Source organism: Pygocentrus nattereri, chromosome 19 (genome assembly GCF_015220715.1).
Source record: "Pygocentrus nattereri isolate fPygNat1 chromosome 19, fPygNat1.pri, whole genome shotgun sequence".
In the NCBI taxonomy this organism is placed as follows: Eukaryota; Metazoa; Chordata; class Actinopteri; order Characiformes; family Serrasalmidae; genus Pygocentrus; species Pygocentrus nattereri.
The window spans coordinates 118,662-136,509 of NC_051229.1; the positions used below are offsets into that span (position 1 = coordinate 118,662).

General features: G+C 44.9%; 1 protein-coding gene across 3 annotated transcripts in view; it reads left to right on the forward strand.

Moving 5' to 3' along the window:
- LOC108415110 (rho guanine nucleotide exchange factor 28) overlaps positions 1 to 17,848 on the forward strand; it is an 83,007-nt gene continuing 65,159 nt past the window's right edge. For 2 of the 3 annotated variants that reach the window (XM_037547719.1, XM_037547720.1), the window contains exons 1-2: positions 6,334 to 6,494; positions 8,887 to 9,019. In XM_037547719.1, the coding sequence (XP_037403616.1) occupies positions 6,462 to 6,494; positions 8,887 to 9,019 (166 nt within the window). In that variant the 5' untranslated portion in view covers positions 6,334 to 6,461. Of the gene's footprint in view, positions 72 to 6,333; positions 6,495 to 8,886; positions 9,020 to 17,848 lie in introns of those variants that run through there. The other variant, XM_037547721.1, reaches the window with a different exon arrangement.

The following is a 17,848-nucleotide window of genomic DNA, read 5'->3' on the forward strand; positions in this document are numbered from 1 at the left end:
GCCTGTTTGGAGACAACAGGAAATGTCGGTCCTAGGCATGGAGAGTTGAACAAGGGAATGCTTCAACGGAGGTATGTGCCTTCAAATGCCAAACTTTGGATGGTCCTTTCATTAGGATATATTCTTGGATGAATTTAGAAGCAAGTTTGGTCTACGATTTTGTTTGGTGGACTGTGATCTTATTTTTGTAAGTTAATTCCGCCCTGGCCAAACATTTGGAGCACTGAAATCGAGGCCTGCTTGAGTGAATGAAAATGAAATGTGATATCTTGGTTTTTCTACGCACTGGTTTTGAACTTGTTGGATTTCATAGTATTCAGTGCAAAAATACGAAATTCTGAGCATGACTGACGTGGCGTGCAGCGTTTGCGCTCAGCCCAATCTGGGAAAATGTCTCACATCACTCGGAAAATGAACATTTTGAATCATCTAATGGCCGGTAAGGACTACCTTGATGAAGTGAAAGGAAACATGTTTAAGTTCAATGAATATCTTGCTGAGTTTAAAGAGTTACATACATCTTATGTCGAGATGTTGAATGAGGAAGAGCGCATTAAAGACGATAAAAGTTGGTATCAGCCTAGATGTGCGTGGATAACTGCTTTTATTGCAACAGTAACTAAATGGATCACAACTATGGAAGACCCGATTTCCTCTAGCTTAATTGAGGTTACTTCTTCTGTCCCGCAAATAGTGGAACGCCTCCTGTTTTTCCTGGTGACGGGGACACCGACGCTGATCTCAACTTTATTGATGCAACATCACATAAATCAAATGAATCAAACCAATCAAGCGCATCGTCAAAATCATTGTGCATTAATCCTCTCCATGGATCACCACCTTATCGTGGTGGAGAGGTTTGTGTGCTTGAATGATCCTAGGAGCTATGTTGTCTGGAGCAAAAGCTCCTGGTAGGGTCTCCAATGGCAAACTGGTCCTAGGTGACATGCCAGACAAAGTGTGATCCATAATCACCCCTATGAAGACACAAAAATAGGACTTGTGTACCCTGCCTGGATCAGGGTTACCGGGGCCCCACCCTGGAGCCAGGCCTGGGGGAGGGGAAGGAGTTACATGAGTCCCCCTCCCATCGACCCACCACCAATGGGAGGGGCAGCAGTAGGGGTTCGATGCTTTGTGGATCGGGCAGTGTCCGAAGGCGTGGGCCTTGGCGTTCTGATCCTCGGTTGCTGAAACTGGCTTTTGGAACTTGGAACGTTACCTCACTGGTGAGGAAGGAATACTTTGAGGACCTTCTCAATCCCACTGACACATTCTCCAGTGGAGAGGAGGCTGAGTCTGGGGACATGGGGATAGGCTTGTCAATTACTGAGGCCGAAGTCGCTAAGGTAGTTAAGAAGCTCCTTGGTGGCAGGGCTCCAGGGGTGGATGAGATCCGCCCTGAGATCTTCAAGGCTCTGGATGTTGTGGGGCTGTCTTGGCTGACACGCCTTTTCAACATTGCGTGGACATTGGGGGCGGTGCCACTGGATTGGCAGACTGGGGTGGTGGTGCCTCTTTTTAAAAAGGGGGACCGGAGGGTGTGTTCCAACTACAGGGGAATCACACTCCTCAGCCTCCCTGGTAAGGTCTATGCAGGGGTACTGGAGAAGAGAGTCCGGCTTATAGTCAAACCTCGGATCCAGGAGGAGCAGTGCGGGTTCCGTCCTGGTCATGGAAAAACTCTTCACCCTCTCCAGGATTCTGGAGGGTTCATGGGAGTTTGCCCAACCAGTCCACATGTGCTTTGTGGATCTGGAGAAGGCATTCGACTGTGTTCCCCGGGGTATTCTGTGGGAGGTGCTTCGGGAGTATGGGGTACATGGCCCTTTGCTACGAGCCATTCAGGCCCTGTACAAACAAAGCAGGAGTTTGGTTCGCATGGCCAGCAGTAACTCAGACTCGTTCCCAGTGAGAGTTGGACTCCGTCAGGGCTGCCCTTTGTCACCGATTCTATTCATAATTTTTATGGATAGAATTTCTAGGTGCAGTCAGGGGATGGAGGGTGTCCGGTTTGGTGACCTCAGGGTCACATCGCTGCTGTTTGCAGATTACGAACTGCGATCGGTTTGCAGCTGAGTGTGAAGCGGCCGGGATGAGAATCAGTACCTCTAAGTCCAAGACCATGGTTCTCAGGCGGAAAAGGGTGGAGAGCCCTCTCTGTGTCGGGGATAGGCTCTTGCCTCAAGTGGAGGAGTTAAGTATCTCGGGGTCTTGTTCACGAGTGATGGTACAAGGGAGTGGAAGATTGACAGGCGGATTGATGCTGGGTCAGCAGTGATGCGGGCTCTTTACCGGTCTGTTGTGGTAAAGAAAGAGCTGAGCCATAAGGCAAGGCTCTCGATTTACCGGTCGATCTACGTTCCCACCCTCACCTATGGTCATGAGCTTTGGGTAATGACCGAAAGAATAAGATCGCGAATACAAGAGGCCGAAATGAGTTTCCTCCGCAGGGTGTCTGGACTCTCCCTTAGAGATAGGGTGAGAAGTTCGGTCATCCGGGAGGGACTCGGAGTAGAGCCGCTGCTTCTCCACGTCGAGAGGAGCCAGCTGAGGTGGTTCGGGCATCTGGTTAGGATGCCTCCTGGACGCCTCCCTTGGGAGGTGTCACAGGCAAGTCCACCTGGGAGGAGACCCCGGGGAAGACCCAGGACACGCTGACGTGACTATATTGCCCAGCTGGCCTGGGAGCACCTCGGAATCCCCCTTGGAGAGCTAGTGGAAGTGGCTGGGGAAAGGGAGGCCTGGGCCTCATTGCTTAGGATGCTGCCCCCGCGACCCGAACCCCGGAGAAGCGGAAGATAATGGATGGATGGATGGATGGATGGATGGATGGATGGATGGATGGATGGATGGATGGATGGATGGATTAATGTGGAGGCCGAGCACGCTGCTTTAATGGCTAAAGCTTCAAAATGACAAGAGAAGCATGCTATTCAGGAAGAAGAGGAAAGGTTAAGAAAAAGGAGAGAGACTCTGGAACTGAGCGCTGATGCCACAACTGCGAAAATTAACTATTTAAAAGGGGCTGTATTTAACACGTCTAACGCTGAAAACTTTGATCCTTTTTCAGTCTCAATACCAGGTGCTGAAGCCACAGCAGCCACACATGCTCCTTTGGATGAAATGCTCGGCGGCTCACTTAATTTTCATGAAACAACTACTACAGCAATCAGACCCAAAACAGGCCTTCATGTGCAATTTCCCCTGCTTGATTTAAGTCATCCCACTAGGTCCTCATCTTATTCTAGGGCCACTGGTTATTCGCGGTGTCAACCGCAACACACTTCATCTCATAGTTTTCCCTCTACCATCCCCGTCACCATTCCTTCTACCCATTCGTCATTAACTACCCATTCTTTCACTCCCCGTCCATCCGCAAGCTCTGTTCGAGCTACTTCTACTCAGTCTGCTGTGCCTCAGCAGCAAAATCAACCCAGTCCATTACATGAAAACCATATGAGAGAAATTATGGAGAATCAAAGTGAGTTAACAAGGATGCTTATGAAACAGCAACTTTTGTCTACATTGCCTCAAGGTACCATTCCTGTCTTTGATTTTCATGTTTTGGAGTATCAGTCATTTATTAATTCTTTTGATGTGATGTGTGTGTGAGTGATTCCGTGGTGTGTGTGAGTGATTTAGTGATGTATGTGAGTGATTCAGTGGTGTTTGTAAGTGTTTCAGTGGTGTGTGTGAGTGATTCAGTGGTGTGTGTGAGTGATTCAGCGGTGTTTGTGAGTGATTCAGTAGTGTGTGTGAGTGATTTAGCGGTGTTTGTGAGTGATTCAGTGGTGTGTGTGAGTGATTTAGCGATGTATGTGAGTGATTCAGTGGTGTGTGTGAGTGATTTAGTGATGTATGTGAGTGATTCAGTGGTGTTTGTGAGTGATTCAGTGGTGTGTGTGAGTGATGTAGTGATGTATGTGAGTGATTCAGTGGTGTTTGTGAGTGATTCAGTGGTGTATGTGAGTGATTTAGTGATGTATGTGAGTGATACAGTGGTGTTTGTGAGTGATTCAGTGATGTTTGTGAGTGATTCAGTGGTGTTTGTGAGTGATTCAGTGGTGTGTGTGAGTGATGCAGTGGTGTTTGTGAGTGATTCAGTGGTGTGTGTGAGTGATTCAGCGGTGTTTGTGAGTGATTCAGTGGTGTGTGTGAGTGATTTAGTGATGTATGTGAGTGATTCAGTGGTGTTTGTGAGTGATTCAGTGGTGTGTGTGAGTGATGTAGTGATGTATGTGAGTGATTCAGTGGTGTTTGTGAGTGATTCAGTGATGTATGTGAGTGATTTAGTGATGTATGTGAGTGATACAGTGGTGTTTGTGAGTGATTCAGTGGTGTGTGTGTGAGTGATGTAGTGATGTATGTGAGTGATTCAGTGGTGTTTGTGAGTGATTCAGTGGTGTTTGTGAGTGATGTAGTGATGTATGTGAGTGATTCAGTGGTGTTTGTGAGTGATTCAGTGGTGTTTGTGAGTGATTTAGTGATGTATGTGAGTGATTCAGTGGTGTTTGTGAGTGATTCAGTGGTGTGTGTGAGTGATTCAGTGGTATTTGTGAGTGATTCAGTGGTGTTTGTGAGTGATTCAGTTGTGTGTGTGAGTGATTCAGTGGTGTTTGTGAGTGATTCAGTGGTGTTTGTGAGTGATTTAGTGGTGTGTGTGAGTGATTCAGTGGTGTGTGTGAGTGATGTAGTGATGTATGTGAGTGATTCAGTGGTGTTTGTGAGTGATTCAGTGGTGTGTGTGAGTGATGTAGTGATGTATGTGAGTGATTCAGTGGTGTGTGTGAGTGATTTAGTGATGTATGTGAGTGATTCCGTGGTGTTTGTGAGTGATTCAGTGGTGTGTGTGAGTGATGTAGTGATGTATGTGAGTGATTCAGTGGTGTTTGTGAGTGATTCAGTGATGTATGTGAGTGATTTAGTGATGTATGTGAGTGATACAGTGGTGTTTGTGAGTGATTCAGTGGTGTTTGTGAGTGATTTAGTGATGTATGTGAGTGATACAGTGGTGTTTGTGAGTGATTCAGTGGTGTTTGTGAGTGATTTAGTGATGTATGTGAGTGATTCAGTGGTGTTTGTGAGAGATTCAGTGGTGTGTGTGAGTGATTCAGTGGTATTTGTGAGTGATTCAGTGGTGTTTGTGAGTGATTCAGCGGTGTTTGTGAGTGATTTAGTGATGTATGTGAGTGATTTAGTGGTGTTTGTGAGTGATTAAGTGATGTATGTGAGTGATTCAGTGGTGTGTGTGAGTGATTCAGTGGTGTGTGTGCGTGATTCAGTGGTATTTGTGAGTGATTCAGTGGTGTTTGTGAGTGATTCAGCGGTGTTTGTGAGTGATTTAGTGATGTATGTGAGTGATTTAGTGGTGTTTGCGAGTGATTTAGTGATGTATGTGAGTGATTCAGTGGTGTGTGTGAGTGATTCAGTGGTGTGTGTGCGTGATTCAGTGGTATTTGTGAGTGATTCAGTGGTGTTTGTGAGTGATTCAGCGGTGTTTGTGAGTGATTTAGTGATGTATGTGAGTGATTCAGTGGTGTTTGTGAGTGATTTAGTGATGTATGTGAGTGATTCAGTGGTGTGTGTGAGTGATTCAGTGGTGTGTGTGAGTGTTTCAGTGGTGTGTGTGTGTGATTCAGTGGTGTGTGTGAGTGATTCAGTGGTGTGTGTGCGTGATTCAGTGGTGTGTGTGAGTGATTCAGTGGTGTTTGTGAGTGATTCAGCGGTGTTTGTGAGTGATTTAGTGATGTATGTGAGTGATTTAGTGGTGTTTGCGAGTGATTTAGTGATGTATGTGAGTGATTCAGTGGTGTGTGTGAGTGATTCAGTGGTGTGTGTGCGTGATTCAGTGGTATTTGTGAGTGATTCAGTGGTGTTTGTGAGTGATTCAGCGGTGTTTGTGAGTGATTTAGTGATGTATGTGAGTGATTTAGTGGTGTTTGCGAGTGATTTAGTGATGTATGAGAGTGATTCAGTGGTGTGTGTGAGTGATTCAGTGGTGTGTGTGAGTGTTTCAGTGGTGTGTGTGTGTGATTCAGTGGTGTGTGTGAGTGATTCAGTGGTGTGTGTGCGTGATTCAGTGGTGTGTGTGAGTGATTCAGTGGTGTGTGTGAGTGATTCAGTGGTGTGTGTGTGTCATTATATTTTTCATTTATAATTTTCTGCTGTTTGTCCTCTTTTGTATTTCTATCTCTCTCTCTCTCTCCCTTTCTTTCTGTCTGTCCTCTCTTCTGTTTCCATTCATCTTTTTCTCTGTCCCTCCCTCCCCCTCTCTCTTCCTCTCTCTCTCTCTCTCTCTCTCTCCTGCTCTCACTCTGTCCTCTGTGTGTGTTACGCTCACTCCGCTCTTCACATATCACATCTCTTTCTTTACAGTTATTCATTTTGCAGTGATTTATTTTTCTCCTTCATTTTTATTTCTCGGTTCTTGTTGAGTTTTATCTTGAACTCTGTAAACGATGGAGCTGAGCAGGAAAAACGTTCCACTTTATGTGAGTACAAGTGTGTGTGTGTATGTGTGTGTGTGTGTTAATATTTGAGTTTGGTTCCCTTTTGGTTCTCTCTACTTCACTTTAGGTGCAGATCAATACAGGAAGTGATAGGCTGTTGTATGTGGTTCTGGTTCTGTTAGTGTTCTCACTCACATGTTTAACATGAAACAGGAAGGAGTGAACAAGGAAAAACCTCAAAGCTGATCAGACAAAATCTGCAATAATTTACATTATTCAGCCGCGGTTCTGAATCTCTCTGTTCTCTGTTCTGACCTTGTGTTCTGTTCTCTGTTCTGAGCTTGTGTTCTGTTCTCTGTTCTGAGCTTCTGTTCAGTTCTCTGTTCTCTGTTCTGAGCTTGTGTTCTGTTCTCTGTTCTCTGTTCTGACCTTGTGTTCTGTTCTCTGTTCTCTGTTCTGAGCTAGTGTTCTGTTCTCTGTTCTGAACTTGTGTTCTGTTCTCTGTTCTGAGCTTGTGTTCTGTTCTCTGTTTTCTGTTCTGACCTTGTGTTCTGTTCTCTGTTCTGAGTTTGTGTTCTGTTCTCTGTTCTCTGTTCTGAGCTAGTGTTCTGTTCTCTGTTCTGAGCTTGTGTTCTGTTCTCTGTTCTCTGTTCTGACCTTGTGTTCTGTTCTCTGTTCTGAGCTTGTGTTCTGTTCTCTGTTCTCTGTTCTGAGCTTGTGTTCTGTTCTCTGTTCTCTGTTCTGAGTTTGTGTTCTGTTCTCTGTTCTCTGTTCGGAGCTAGTGTTCTGTTCTCTGTTCTGAGCTTGTGTTCTGTTCTCTGTTCTCTGTTCTGACCTTGTGTTCTGTTCTCTGTTCTGAGCTAGTGTTCTGTTCTCTGTTCTGAACTTGTGTTCTGTTCTCTGTTCTGAGCTTGTGTTCTGTTCTCTGTTCTCTGTTCTGACCTTGTGTTCTGTTCTCTGTTCTGAGTTTGTGTTCTGTTCTCTGTTCTCTGTTCTGAGCTAGTGTTCTGTTCTCTGTTCTGAGCTTGTGTTCTGTTCTCTGTTCTCTGTTCTGACCTTGTGTTCTGTTCTCTGTTCTGAGCTTGTGTTCTGTTCTCTGTTCTCTGTTCTGAGCTTGTGTTCTGTTCTCTGTTCTCTGTTCTGAGTTTGTGTTCTGTTCTCTGTTCTCTGTTCGGAGCTAGTGTTCTGTTCTCTGTTCTGAGCTTGTGTTCTGTTCTCTGTTCTGAGCTTGTGTTCTGTTCTCTGTTCTCTGTTCTGACCTTGTGTTCTGTTCTCTGTTCTGAGCTTGTGTTCTGTTCTCTGTTCTCTGTTCTGAGCTAGTGTTCTGTTCTCTGTTCTGAGCTTGTGTTCTGTTCTCTGTTCTCTGTTCTGACCTTGTGTTCTGTTCTCTGTTCTGAGCTTGTGTTCTGTTCTCTGTTCTGAGCTTCTGTTCAGTTCTCTGTTCTGAGCTTGTGTTCTGTTCTCTGTTCTCTGTTCTGAGCTAGTGTTCTGTTCTCTGTTCTGAGCTTGTGTTCTGTTTTCTGTTCTCTGTTCTGACCTTGTGTTCTGTTCTCTGTTCTGAGCTTGTGTTCTGTTCTCTGTTCTGAGCTTCTGTTCTGTTCTCTGTTCTGAGCTTGTGTTCTGTTCTCTGTTCTGAACTTGTGTTCTGTTCTCTGTTCTGAGCTTGTGTTCTGTTCTCTGTTCTCTGTTCTGACCCTGTTCTCTGTTCTCTGTTCTCTGTTCTGACCCTGTGTTCTGTTCTCTGTTCTCTGTTTTGAGCTTGTGTTCTGTTCTCTGTTCTGAGCTTGTGTTCTGTTCTCTGTTCTCTGTTCTGACCCTGTGTTCTGTTCTCTGTTCTCTGTTCTGACCCTGTGTTCTGTTCTCTGTTCTCTGTTCTGAGCTTGTGTTCTGTTCTCTGTTCTCTGTTCTGTGCTTGTGTTCTGTTCTCTGTTCTGAGCTTGTGTTCTGTTCTCTGTTCTCTGTTCTGAGCTTGTTTTTTCTCTGTTCTCTGTTCTGAGTTGTGGGTTCTGTAGTTGTGTAAGTCCGTCATTCTGGGTTGTGTAGTTGTGTTACTGTACACAGAGGCTGTGATTGACCGTCTGCAGCATGTTTCTGCTTTCATAAAGTCTCAGTGTGTTAATATATCATAATAAATGGAACCTGTCGGTTCTGTAATCACTGACTCAGAGCCGGTTATAAACAGAACCGCAACTGTTACAGCAGCAGCAGGTCTGCAGAGCAGAGACTCTGGATTCTGCTGCCTGTGTTCTCATTTTATAGACTAAGGTTATATCTGGGTTTATTTCAATAGAACCAAATCAGCGGAGCATGATGCTACTCCTGTCAGTCAGAACACTAATGTGAGTGTGTGTGTGTGTGTGTGTGTGTGTGTGTGTGTGTGTGTGTGTGTGAGTGCGTGCGTGCGTGCGTGTGTGTGTGTGTGTGTGTGTGTTAGGGTCATGCAAGAGTGTATTTTTTACTCCCCTCAGTAACACACTTTGAGGAGGTGTTTGTGGTTCTAGAAGGTTCCACGCTGCTGCATGTTCTCCAGACTAAATTCCACCGCCTGCTCTACTTCATCACTCCAGGTAAAAAAGTCCCCCCATTTCTCACTCTAACTCACCATAACTCAGTCAAACTCATCATGACTCACTCTACCTCACGCTAACTCACTCAAACTCACTCTCACTCACCATGATTCACTGTACCTCAACATAACTCACCATAACCCACCCTACCTCACTCTAACTCACCCTAATTCACTCTAACTCACTCTAACTCAACATAAGGTACTCTAACTCACCATAACTCAAACTCATTCTACCTCATCCTTCCTCACTCAAACTCACTCTAACTCAATTTAACTTACCCTAACTCACTCTAACTCACCAATATGTCACTCTAACTCATTCTAACTCACCATAACTCACTCTAGCTCACCCTAACTAATCATAACTCACCAATATGTCACTCTAACTCATTCTAACTCACCATAACTCACTCTAGCTCACCCTAACTAATCATAACTCACCATAACTCACTCTACTTCACTATAACTCACCTTAACTCACTCAAACTCACTCTAACTCACTTTAACTTACCCTAACTCACTCTAACTCACCATATGTCACTCTAACTCATTCTAACACACCATAACTCACTCAAACTCACTTTAACTCAACCTAATTCACAATAACTCACCCTAATTCACTCTAACTAAACACAACTCACTCAAACTCACCATAACTCACCATAATTCATCCTAACTCACCATAAATCACTCTAACACACCTAAGTTACTCTGCCTCACCATAACTCACTCTAGCTCACCCTGACTAATCATAACTCACCATAACTCACTCTACTTCACTATAACTCACCTTAACTCACCATGACTCACTCTACCTCACCATAACTCAACCTAACTCACTCTAACTCACCATATGTCACTCTAACTCATTCTAACTCACCATAACTCACTCAAACTCACTCTAACTCAACCTAATTCACAATAACTCACCCTAATTCACTCTAACTAAACATAACTCACTCAAACTCACCCTAACTCACCAATAAGTCATCCTAACTCACCATAACTCACTCTAACACACCATAAGTCACTCTGCCTCACCATAGCTCACTCTAGCTCACCATAACTAATCATAACTCACCATAACTCACTCTACTTCACTATAACTCACCTTAACTCACCATGACTCACTCTACCTCACCATAACTCAACCTAACTCACTCTAACTCACCCAAACATACCCTAACTCACCCAAACATACCCTAACTCACTCTAACTCACCCTAACTCACTCTAACTCACTCACACTGACTTTTATCACTGCTCTTCATCACTGCCCTTTCATCACTCTTTGATCACTGCTCTACATCACTGTCCTTCACCACTGCTCATCATCACTGATCTACATCACTGTATTTCATCACTGTCCTTCATCACTGTCCTTCATCACTACTCATCCTCACTGTCCTTCATCACGGCTCATCATCACTGGTCGTCATCTCTACCCATCATCACTACCTATCATCACTGCTCATCACTGCTCATCATCACTGCTCATCACTGCTCTTCATCACTGTCCTTCATCACTGTTCTTCATCGCGGCCCATCAACACTATCCTTCATCACTGCTCTTCATCACTGTGCTTCATCACCGTCCTCCATCACTGCTCATAATCACTGCTTGTCATCACTGCTCATCGTCACTGCTCTTCATCACTGTCCTTCACTGCTCATCATCACTGTCCTTCATCACTGCTCGTCATCACTACCCATCATCACTGCTCATCATCACTGTCCTTCATCACTGTACTTCACTGTCCTTCATCACTGCTCTTCATCACTGTACTTCACTGTCCTTCATCACTGCTCTTCATCACTGCACTTCATCATGGCCCATCAACACTGCTCGTCATCACTGTCCTTCAACACTGTCCTTCATCACCGCTCTTCATCAATGCTCGTCATCACTATTGATCCTCACTGACCTTCATCACTGTCCTTCATCACTGTTCATCATCACTGTCCTTCATCAATGCTCTTCATCACTACCCGTCATCACTGTTCATCATCCCTGTCCTTTATCACTGCCCTTCATGGCTACCCATCAACACTGTCCTTCATCACTGCTCTTCATCACTGTCCATCACTGTGCTTTATCACTGTCCTTCATTACTGTGCTTCATTACTGTCCTTCCTCAATGTCTGTCATCACTGCTCTTCATCATTGCTCTTCATCACTGTCCTTCATCACTACCCTTCATCACTACTCATCATCACTGCCTTTCATCACTGTCCTTCATAACTTTCCCTTCATCACTGCTCATCAACAGTGCTCATTATCAATGTCCTTCATCACTGCTCTTCATCACTGTCCTTCATCAGTGCTCATCATCACTGTCCTTCATCACTGCTCTTCATCAGTGTCCTTCATCATGGTCCTTCATCACTGCTCTTCACTGTCCTTCATCAGTGCTCATCATCACTGCCCTTTCATCACTCTTTGATCACTGCTCTACATCACTGTCCTTCACCACTGCTCATCATCACTGATCTACATCACTGTATTTCATCACTGTCCTTCATCACTGTCCTTCATCACTACTCATCCTCACTGTCCTTCATCATAGTCCTTCATCACTGCTCTTCTTCACTGTCCTTCATCAGTGCTCATCATCACTGCCCTTTCATCACTCTTTGATCACTGCTCTACATCACTGTCCTTCACCACTGCTCATCATCACTGATCTACATCACTGTATTTCATCACTGTCCTTCATCACTGTCCTTCATCACTACTCATCCTCACTGTCCTTCATCACGGCTCATCATCACTGCTCGTCATCTCTACCCATCATCACTACCTATCATCACTGCTCATCACTGCTCATCATCACTGCTCATCACTGCTCTTCATCACTGTCCTTCATCACTGCTCTTCATCACTGTCCTTCATCACTGTTCTTCATCGCAGCCCATCAACACTATCCTTCATCACTGCTCTTCATCACTGTGCTTCATCACCGTCCTCCATCACTGCTCATAATCACTGCTCATAATCACTGCTCATAATCACTGTGCTTCATCACTGTCCTTCATCACTGCTTGTCATCACTGCTCATCGTCACTGCTCTTCATCACTGTCCTTCACTGCTCATCATCACTGTCCTTCATCACTGCTCGTCATCACTACCCATCATCACTGCTCATCATCACTGTCCTTCATCACTGTACTTCACTGTCCTTCATCACTGCTCTTCATCACTGCACTTCATCATGGCCCATCAACACTGCTCGTCATCACTGTCCTTCAACACTGTCCTTCATCACCACTCTTCATCAATGCTCGTCATCACTATTGATCCTCACTGACCTTCATCACTGTCCTTCATCACTGCTCATCATCACTGTCCTTCATCAATGCTCATCATCACTACCCGTCATCACTGTTCATCATCCCTGTCCTTTATCACTGCCCTTCATGGCTACCCATCAACACTGTCCTTCATCACTGCTCTTCATCACTGTCCATCACTGTGCTTTATCACTGTCCTTCATTACTGTGCTTCATTACTGTCCTTCCTCAATGTCTGTCATCACTGCTCTTCATCATTGCTCTTCATCACTGTCCTTCATCACTACCCTTCATCACTACTCATCATCACTGCCTTTCATCACTGTCCTTCATAACTTTCCCTTCATCACTGCTCATCAACAGTGCTCATTATCAATGTCCTTCATCACTGCTCTTCATCACTGTCCTTCATCAGTGCTCATCATCACTGTCCTTCATCACTGCTCTTCATCAGTGTCCTTCATCATGGTCCTTCATCACTGCTCTTCACTGTCCTTCATCAGTGCTCATCATCACTGCCCTTTCATCACTCTTTGATCACTGCTCTACATCACTGTCCTTCACCACTGCTCATCATCACTGATCTACATCACTGTATTTCATCACTGTCCTTCATCACTGTCCTTCATCACTACTCATCCTCACTGTCCTTCATCACAGTCCTTCATCACTGCTCATCATCACTGTCCTTCATCAGTGCTCATCATCACTGCCCTTTCATCACTCTTTGATCACTGCATCACTCTTTGATCACTGCTCTACATCACTGTCCTTCACCACTGCTCATCATCACTGATCTACATCACTGTATTTCATCACTGTCCTTCATCACTGTCCTTCATCACTACTCATCCTCACTGTCCTTCATCACGGCTCATCATCACTGCTCGTCATCTCTACCCATCATCACTACCTATCATCACTGCTCATCACTGCTCATCATCACTGCTCATCACTGCTCTTCATCACTGTCCTTCATCACTGCTCTTCATCACTGTCCTTCATCACTGTTCTTCATCGCGGCCCATCAACACTATCCTTCATCACTGCTCTTCATCACTGTGCTTCATCACCGTCCTCCATCACTGCTCATAATCACTGCTCATAATCACTGCTCATAATCACTGTGCTTCATCACTGTCCTTCATCACTGCTTGTCATCACTGCTCATCGTCACTGCTCTTCATCACTGTCCTTCACTGCTCATCATCACTGTCCTTCATCACTGCTCGTCATCACTACCCATCATCACTGCTCATCATCACTGTCCTTCATCACTGTACTTCACTGTCCTTCATCACTGCTCTTCATCACTGCACTTCATCATGGCCCATCAACACTGCTCGTCATCACTGTCCTTCAACACTGTCCTTCATCACCACTCTTCATCAATGCTCGTCATCACTATTGATCCTCACTGACCTTCATCACTGTCCTTCATCACTGCTCATCATCACTGTCCTTCATCAATGCTCTTCATCACTACCCGTCATCACTGTTCATCATCCCTGTCCTTTATCACTGCCCTTCATGGCTACCCATCAACACTGTCCTTCATCACTGCTCTTCATCACTGTCCATCACTGTGCTTTATCACTGTCCTTCATTACTGTGCTTCATTACTGTCCTTCCTCAATGTCTGTCATCACTGCTCTTCATCATTGCTCTTCATCACTGTCCTTCATCACTACCCTTCATCACTACTCATCATCACTACCTTTCATCACTGTCCTTCATAACTTTCCCTTCATCACTGCTCATCAACAGTGCTCATTATCAATGTCCTTCATCACTGCTCTTCATCACTGTCCTTCATCAGTGCTCATCATCACTGTCCTTCATCACTGCTCTTCATCAGTGTCCTTCATCACGGTCCTTCATCGCTGCTCTTCATCACTGTCCTTCATCAGTGCTCATCATCACTGTCCTTCATCACTGTTCTTCATCAGTGCTCATCATCACTGTCCTTCATCACTGCTCTTCATCAGTGTCCTTCATCATGGTCCTTCATCACTGCTCTTCATCACTGCCCTTCATCTCAGCCCATCAAGACTGTCCCTCATCACTGCTCATTATGAATACTCGTCAACAATGCATTGCTCTCTGTTTATCTGTCAGTGCTGCTCTCTGTTTATCTGTCAGTGCTGTTCTCTGTTTATCTGTCAGTGCTGCTCTCTGTTTATCTGTCAGTGCTGCTCTGTTTATCTGTCAGTGCTGCTCTCTGTTTATCTGTCAGTGCTGCTCTCTGTTTATCTGTCAGTGCAGCTCTCACTGTTTATCTGTGAGTGCTGCTCTCTGTTTATCTGTCAGTGCTGTTCTCTGTTTATCTGGCAGTGCTGCTCTGTTTATCTGTCAGTGCTGTTCTCTGTTTATCTGTCAGTGCTGTTCTCTGTTTATCTGTCAGTGTTGCTCTCTGTTTATCTGGCAGTGCTGCTCTCTGTTTATCTGTCAGGGCTGCTCTCTGTTTATCTGTCAGTGCTGTTCTCTGTTTATCTGTCAGTGCTGCTCTCTGTTTATCTATCAGTGCTGTTCTCTGTTTATCTGTCAGAGCTGTTCTCTGTTTATCTGTCAGTGCTGCTCTGTTTATCTATCTGTGCTGCTCTTTGTTTATCTGTGAGTGCTGCTCTGTTTATCTGTCAGTGCAGCTCTCTGTTTATCTGTCAGTGCTGCTCTCTGTTTATCTGTCAGGGCTGCTCTCTGTTTATCTGTCAGTGCAGCTCTCTGTTTATCTGTCAGTGCTGCTCTCTCTTTATCTGTCAGTGCTGCTCTCTGTTTATCTGTCAGTGCTGTTCTCTGTTCATCTGTCAGTGCTGTTCTCTGTTTATCTGTCAGTGCAGCTCTCTGTTTATCTGTCAGTGTAGCTCTTTGTTTATCTGTCAGTGCTGTTCTCTGTTTATCTGTCAGTGCAACTCTCTGTTTATCTGTCAGTGCTGTTCTCTGTTTATCTGTCAATGCTGTTCTCTGTTTATCTTTCAGTGCTGCTCTCTGTGTATCTGTCAGTGCTGTTCTCTGTTTATCTGTCAGTGCTGTTCTCTGTTCATCTATCAGTGCTGTTCTCTGTTTATCTGTCAGTGCTGCTCTGTTTATCTATCAGTGCTGCTCTTTGTTTATCTGTCAATGCTGCTCTGTTTATCTGTCAGTGCAGCTCTCTGTTTATCTGTCAGTGCTGCTCTCTGTTTATCTGTCAGGGCTGCTCTGTTTATCTGTCAGTGCTGCTCTCTCTTTATCTGTCAGTGCTGCTCTCTGTTTATCTGTCAGTGCTGTTCTCTGTTTATCTGTCAGTGCAGCTGTCTGTTTATCTGTCAGTGCAGCTCTTTGTTTATCTGTCAGTGCTGCTCTGTTTATCGGTCAGTGCTGCTCTCTGTTTATCTGTCAGTGCTGTTCTCTCTTTATCTGTCAATGCAGCTCCCTGTTTATCTGTCAGTGCTGCTCTCTGTTTATCTGTCAGTGCTGCTCTCTGTTTATCTGTCAGTGCAGCTCTCATTGTTTATCTGTCAGTGCTGCTCTGTTTATCTGTCAGTGCAGCTCTCATTGTTTATCTGTCAGTGCTGCTCTGTTTATCTATCAGTGCTGCTCTTTGTTTATCTGTCAGTGCTGCTCTGTTTATCTGTCTGTGCAGCTCTCTGTTTATCTGTCAGTGCTGCTCTCTGTTTATCTCTCAGGGCTGCTCTATGTTTATCTGTCAGTGCCGCTCTCTCTGTTTATCTGTCAGTGCTGCTCTCTCTTTATCTGTCAGTGCTGCTCTCTGTTTATCTGTCAGTGCAGTTCTCTGTTCATCTGTCAGTGCTGTTCTCTGTTTATCTGTCAGTGCAACTCTCTGTTTATCTGTCAGTGCAGCTCTTTGTTTATCTGTCAGTACTGCTCTGTGTATCCGTCAGTGCTGCTCTCTGTTTATCTGTCAGTGCTGTTCTCTGTTTATCTGTCAGTGCAACTCTTTGTTTATCTGTCAGTACTGCTCTGTGTATCTGTCAGTGTTGCTCTCTGTTTATCTGTCAGTGCTGTTCTCGGTTTATCTGTCAGTGCTGCTCTCTGTTTATCTGTCAGTGCAGCTCTCTGTTTATCTGTCAGTGCTGCTCTCTGTTTATCTGTCAGTGCTGCTCTCTGTTTATCTTTCAGTGCTGCTCTCTGTGTATCTGTCAGTGCAGCTCTTTGTTTATCTGTCAGTGCTGTTCTCTTTTTATCTGTCAGTGTAGCTCTCTGTTTATCTGTCAGTGCAGCTCTCTGTTTATCTGTCAGTGCTGCTCTCTGTTTATCTGTCAGTGCAGCTGTCTGTGTATCTGTCAGTGCTGTTCTCTGTTTATCTGTCAGTGCTGTTCTCTGTTTATCTATCAGTGCTGTTCTCTGTTTATCTGTCAGTGCTGCTCTGTTTATCTATCAGTGCTGCTCTTTGTTTATCTGTCAGTGCTGCTCTGTTTACCTGTCAGTGCAGCTCTCTGTTTATCTGTCAGTGCTGATCTCTGTTTATCTGTCAGTGCTGCTCTCTGTTTATCTGTCAGTGCTGCTCTCTGTTTATCTGTCAGTGCAGCTCTCTCTGTTTATCTGTCAGTGCTGCTCTCTGTTTATCTGTCAGGGCTGCTCTCTGTTTATCTGTCAGTGCAACTCTCTGTTTATCTGTCAGTGCTGTTCTCTTTTTATCTGTCAGTGTAGCTCTCTGTTTATCTGTCAGTGCTGCTCTCTGTTTATCTGTCAGTGCAGCTGTCTGTGTATCTGTCAGTGCTGTTCTCTGTTTATCTGTCAGTGCTGTTCTCTGTTTATCTATCAGTGCTGTTCTCTGTTTATCTGTCAGTGATGCTCTGTTTATCTATCAGTGCTGCTCTTTGTTTATCTGTCAGTGCTGCTCTCTCTGTTTATCTGTCAGTGATGCTCTGTTTATCTATCAGTGCTGCTCTCTGTTTATCTGTCAGTGCAGCTCTCTCTGTTTATCTGTCAGTGCTGCTCTCTGTTTATCTGTCAGGGCTGCTCTCTGTTTATCTGTCAGTGCAGCTCTTTCTGTTTATCTGTCAGTGCTGCTCTCTCTTTATCTGTCAGTGCTGCTTTCTGTTTATCTGTCAGTGCCGCTCTCTGTCTATCTGTCAGTGCTGTTCTCTGTTTATCTGTCAGTGCTGTTCTCTGTTCATCTGTCAGTGCTGTTCTCTGTTTATTTGTCAGTGCAGCTCTCTGTTTATCTGTCAGTGCAGCTCTCTGTCTATCTGTCAGTGCTGTTCTCTGTTTATCTGTCAGTGCCGCTCTCTGTCTATCTGTCAGTGCTGTTCTCTGTTTATCTGTCAGTGCCGCTCCCTGTTAATCTGTCAGTGCTGCTCTCTGTTTATTTGTCAGTGCTGCTCTCGGTTTATCTGTCAGAGCTGCTCTCTGTTCATCTGTCAGTGCTGCTCCCTGTTTATCTGACAGTATTGCTCTCTGTTTATCTGTCAGTGCCGCTCTCTGTTTATCTTTCAGTGCTGCTCTCTGTTTATCTGTCAGTGCTGCTCTCTGTTTATCTGTCAGTGCTGCTCTCTGTTTATCTGTCAGTGCTGCTCCCTGTTTATCTGACAGTATT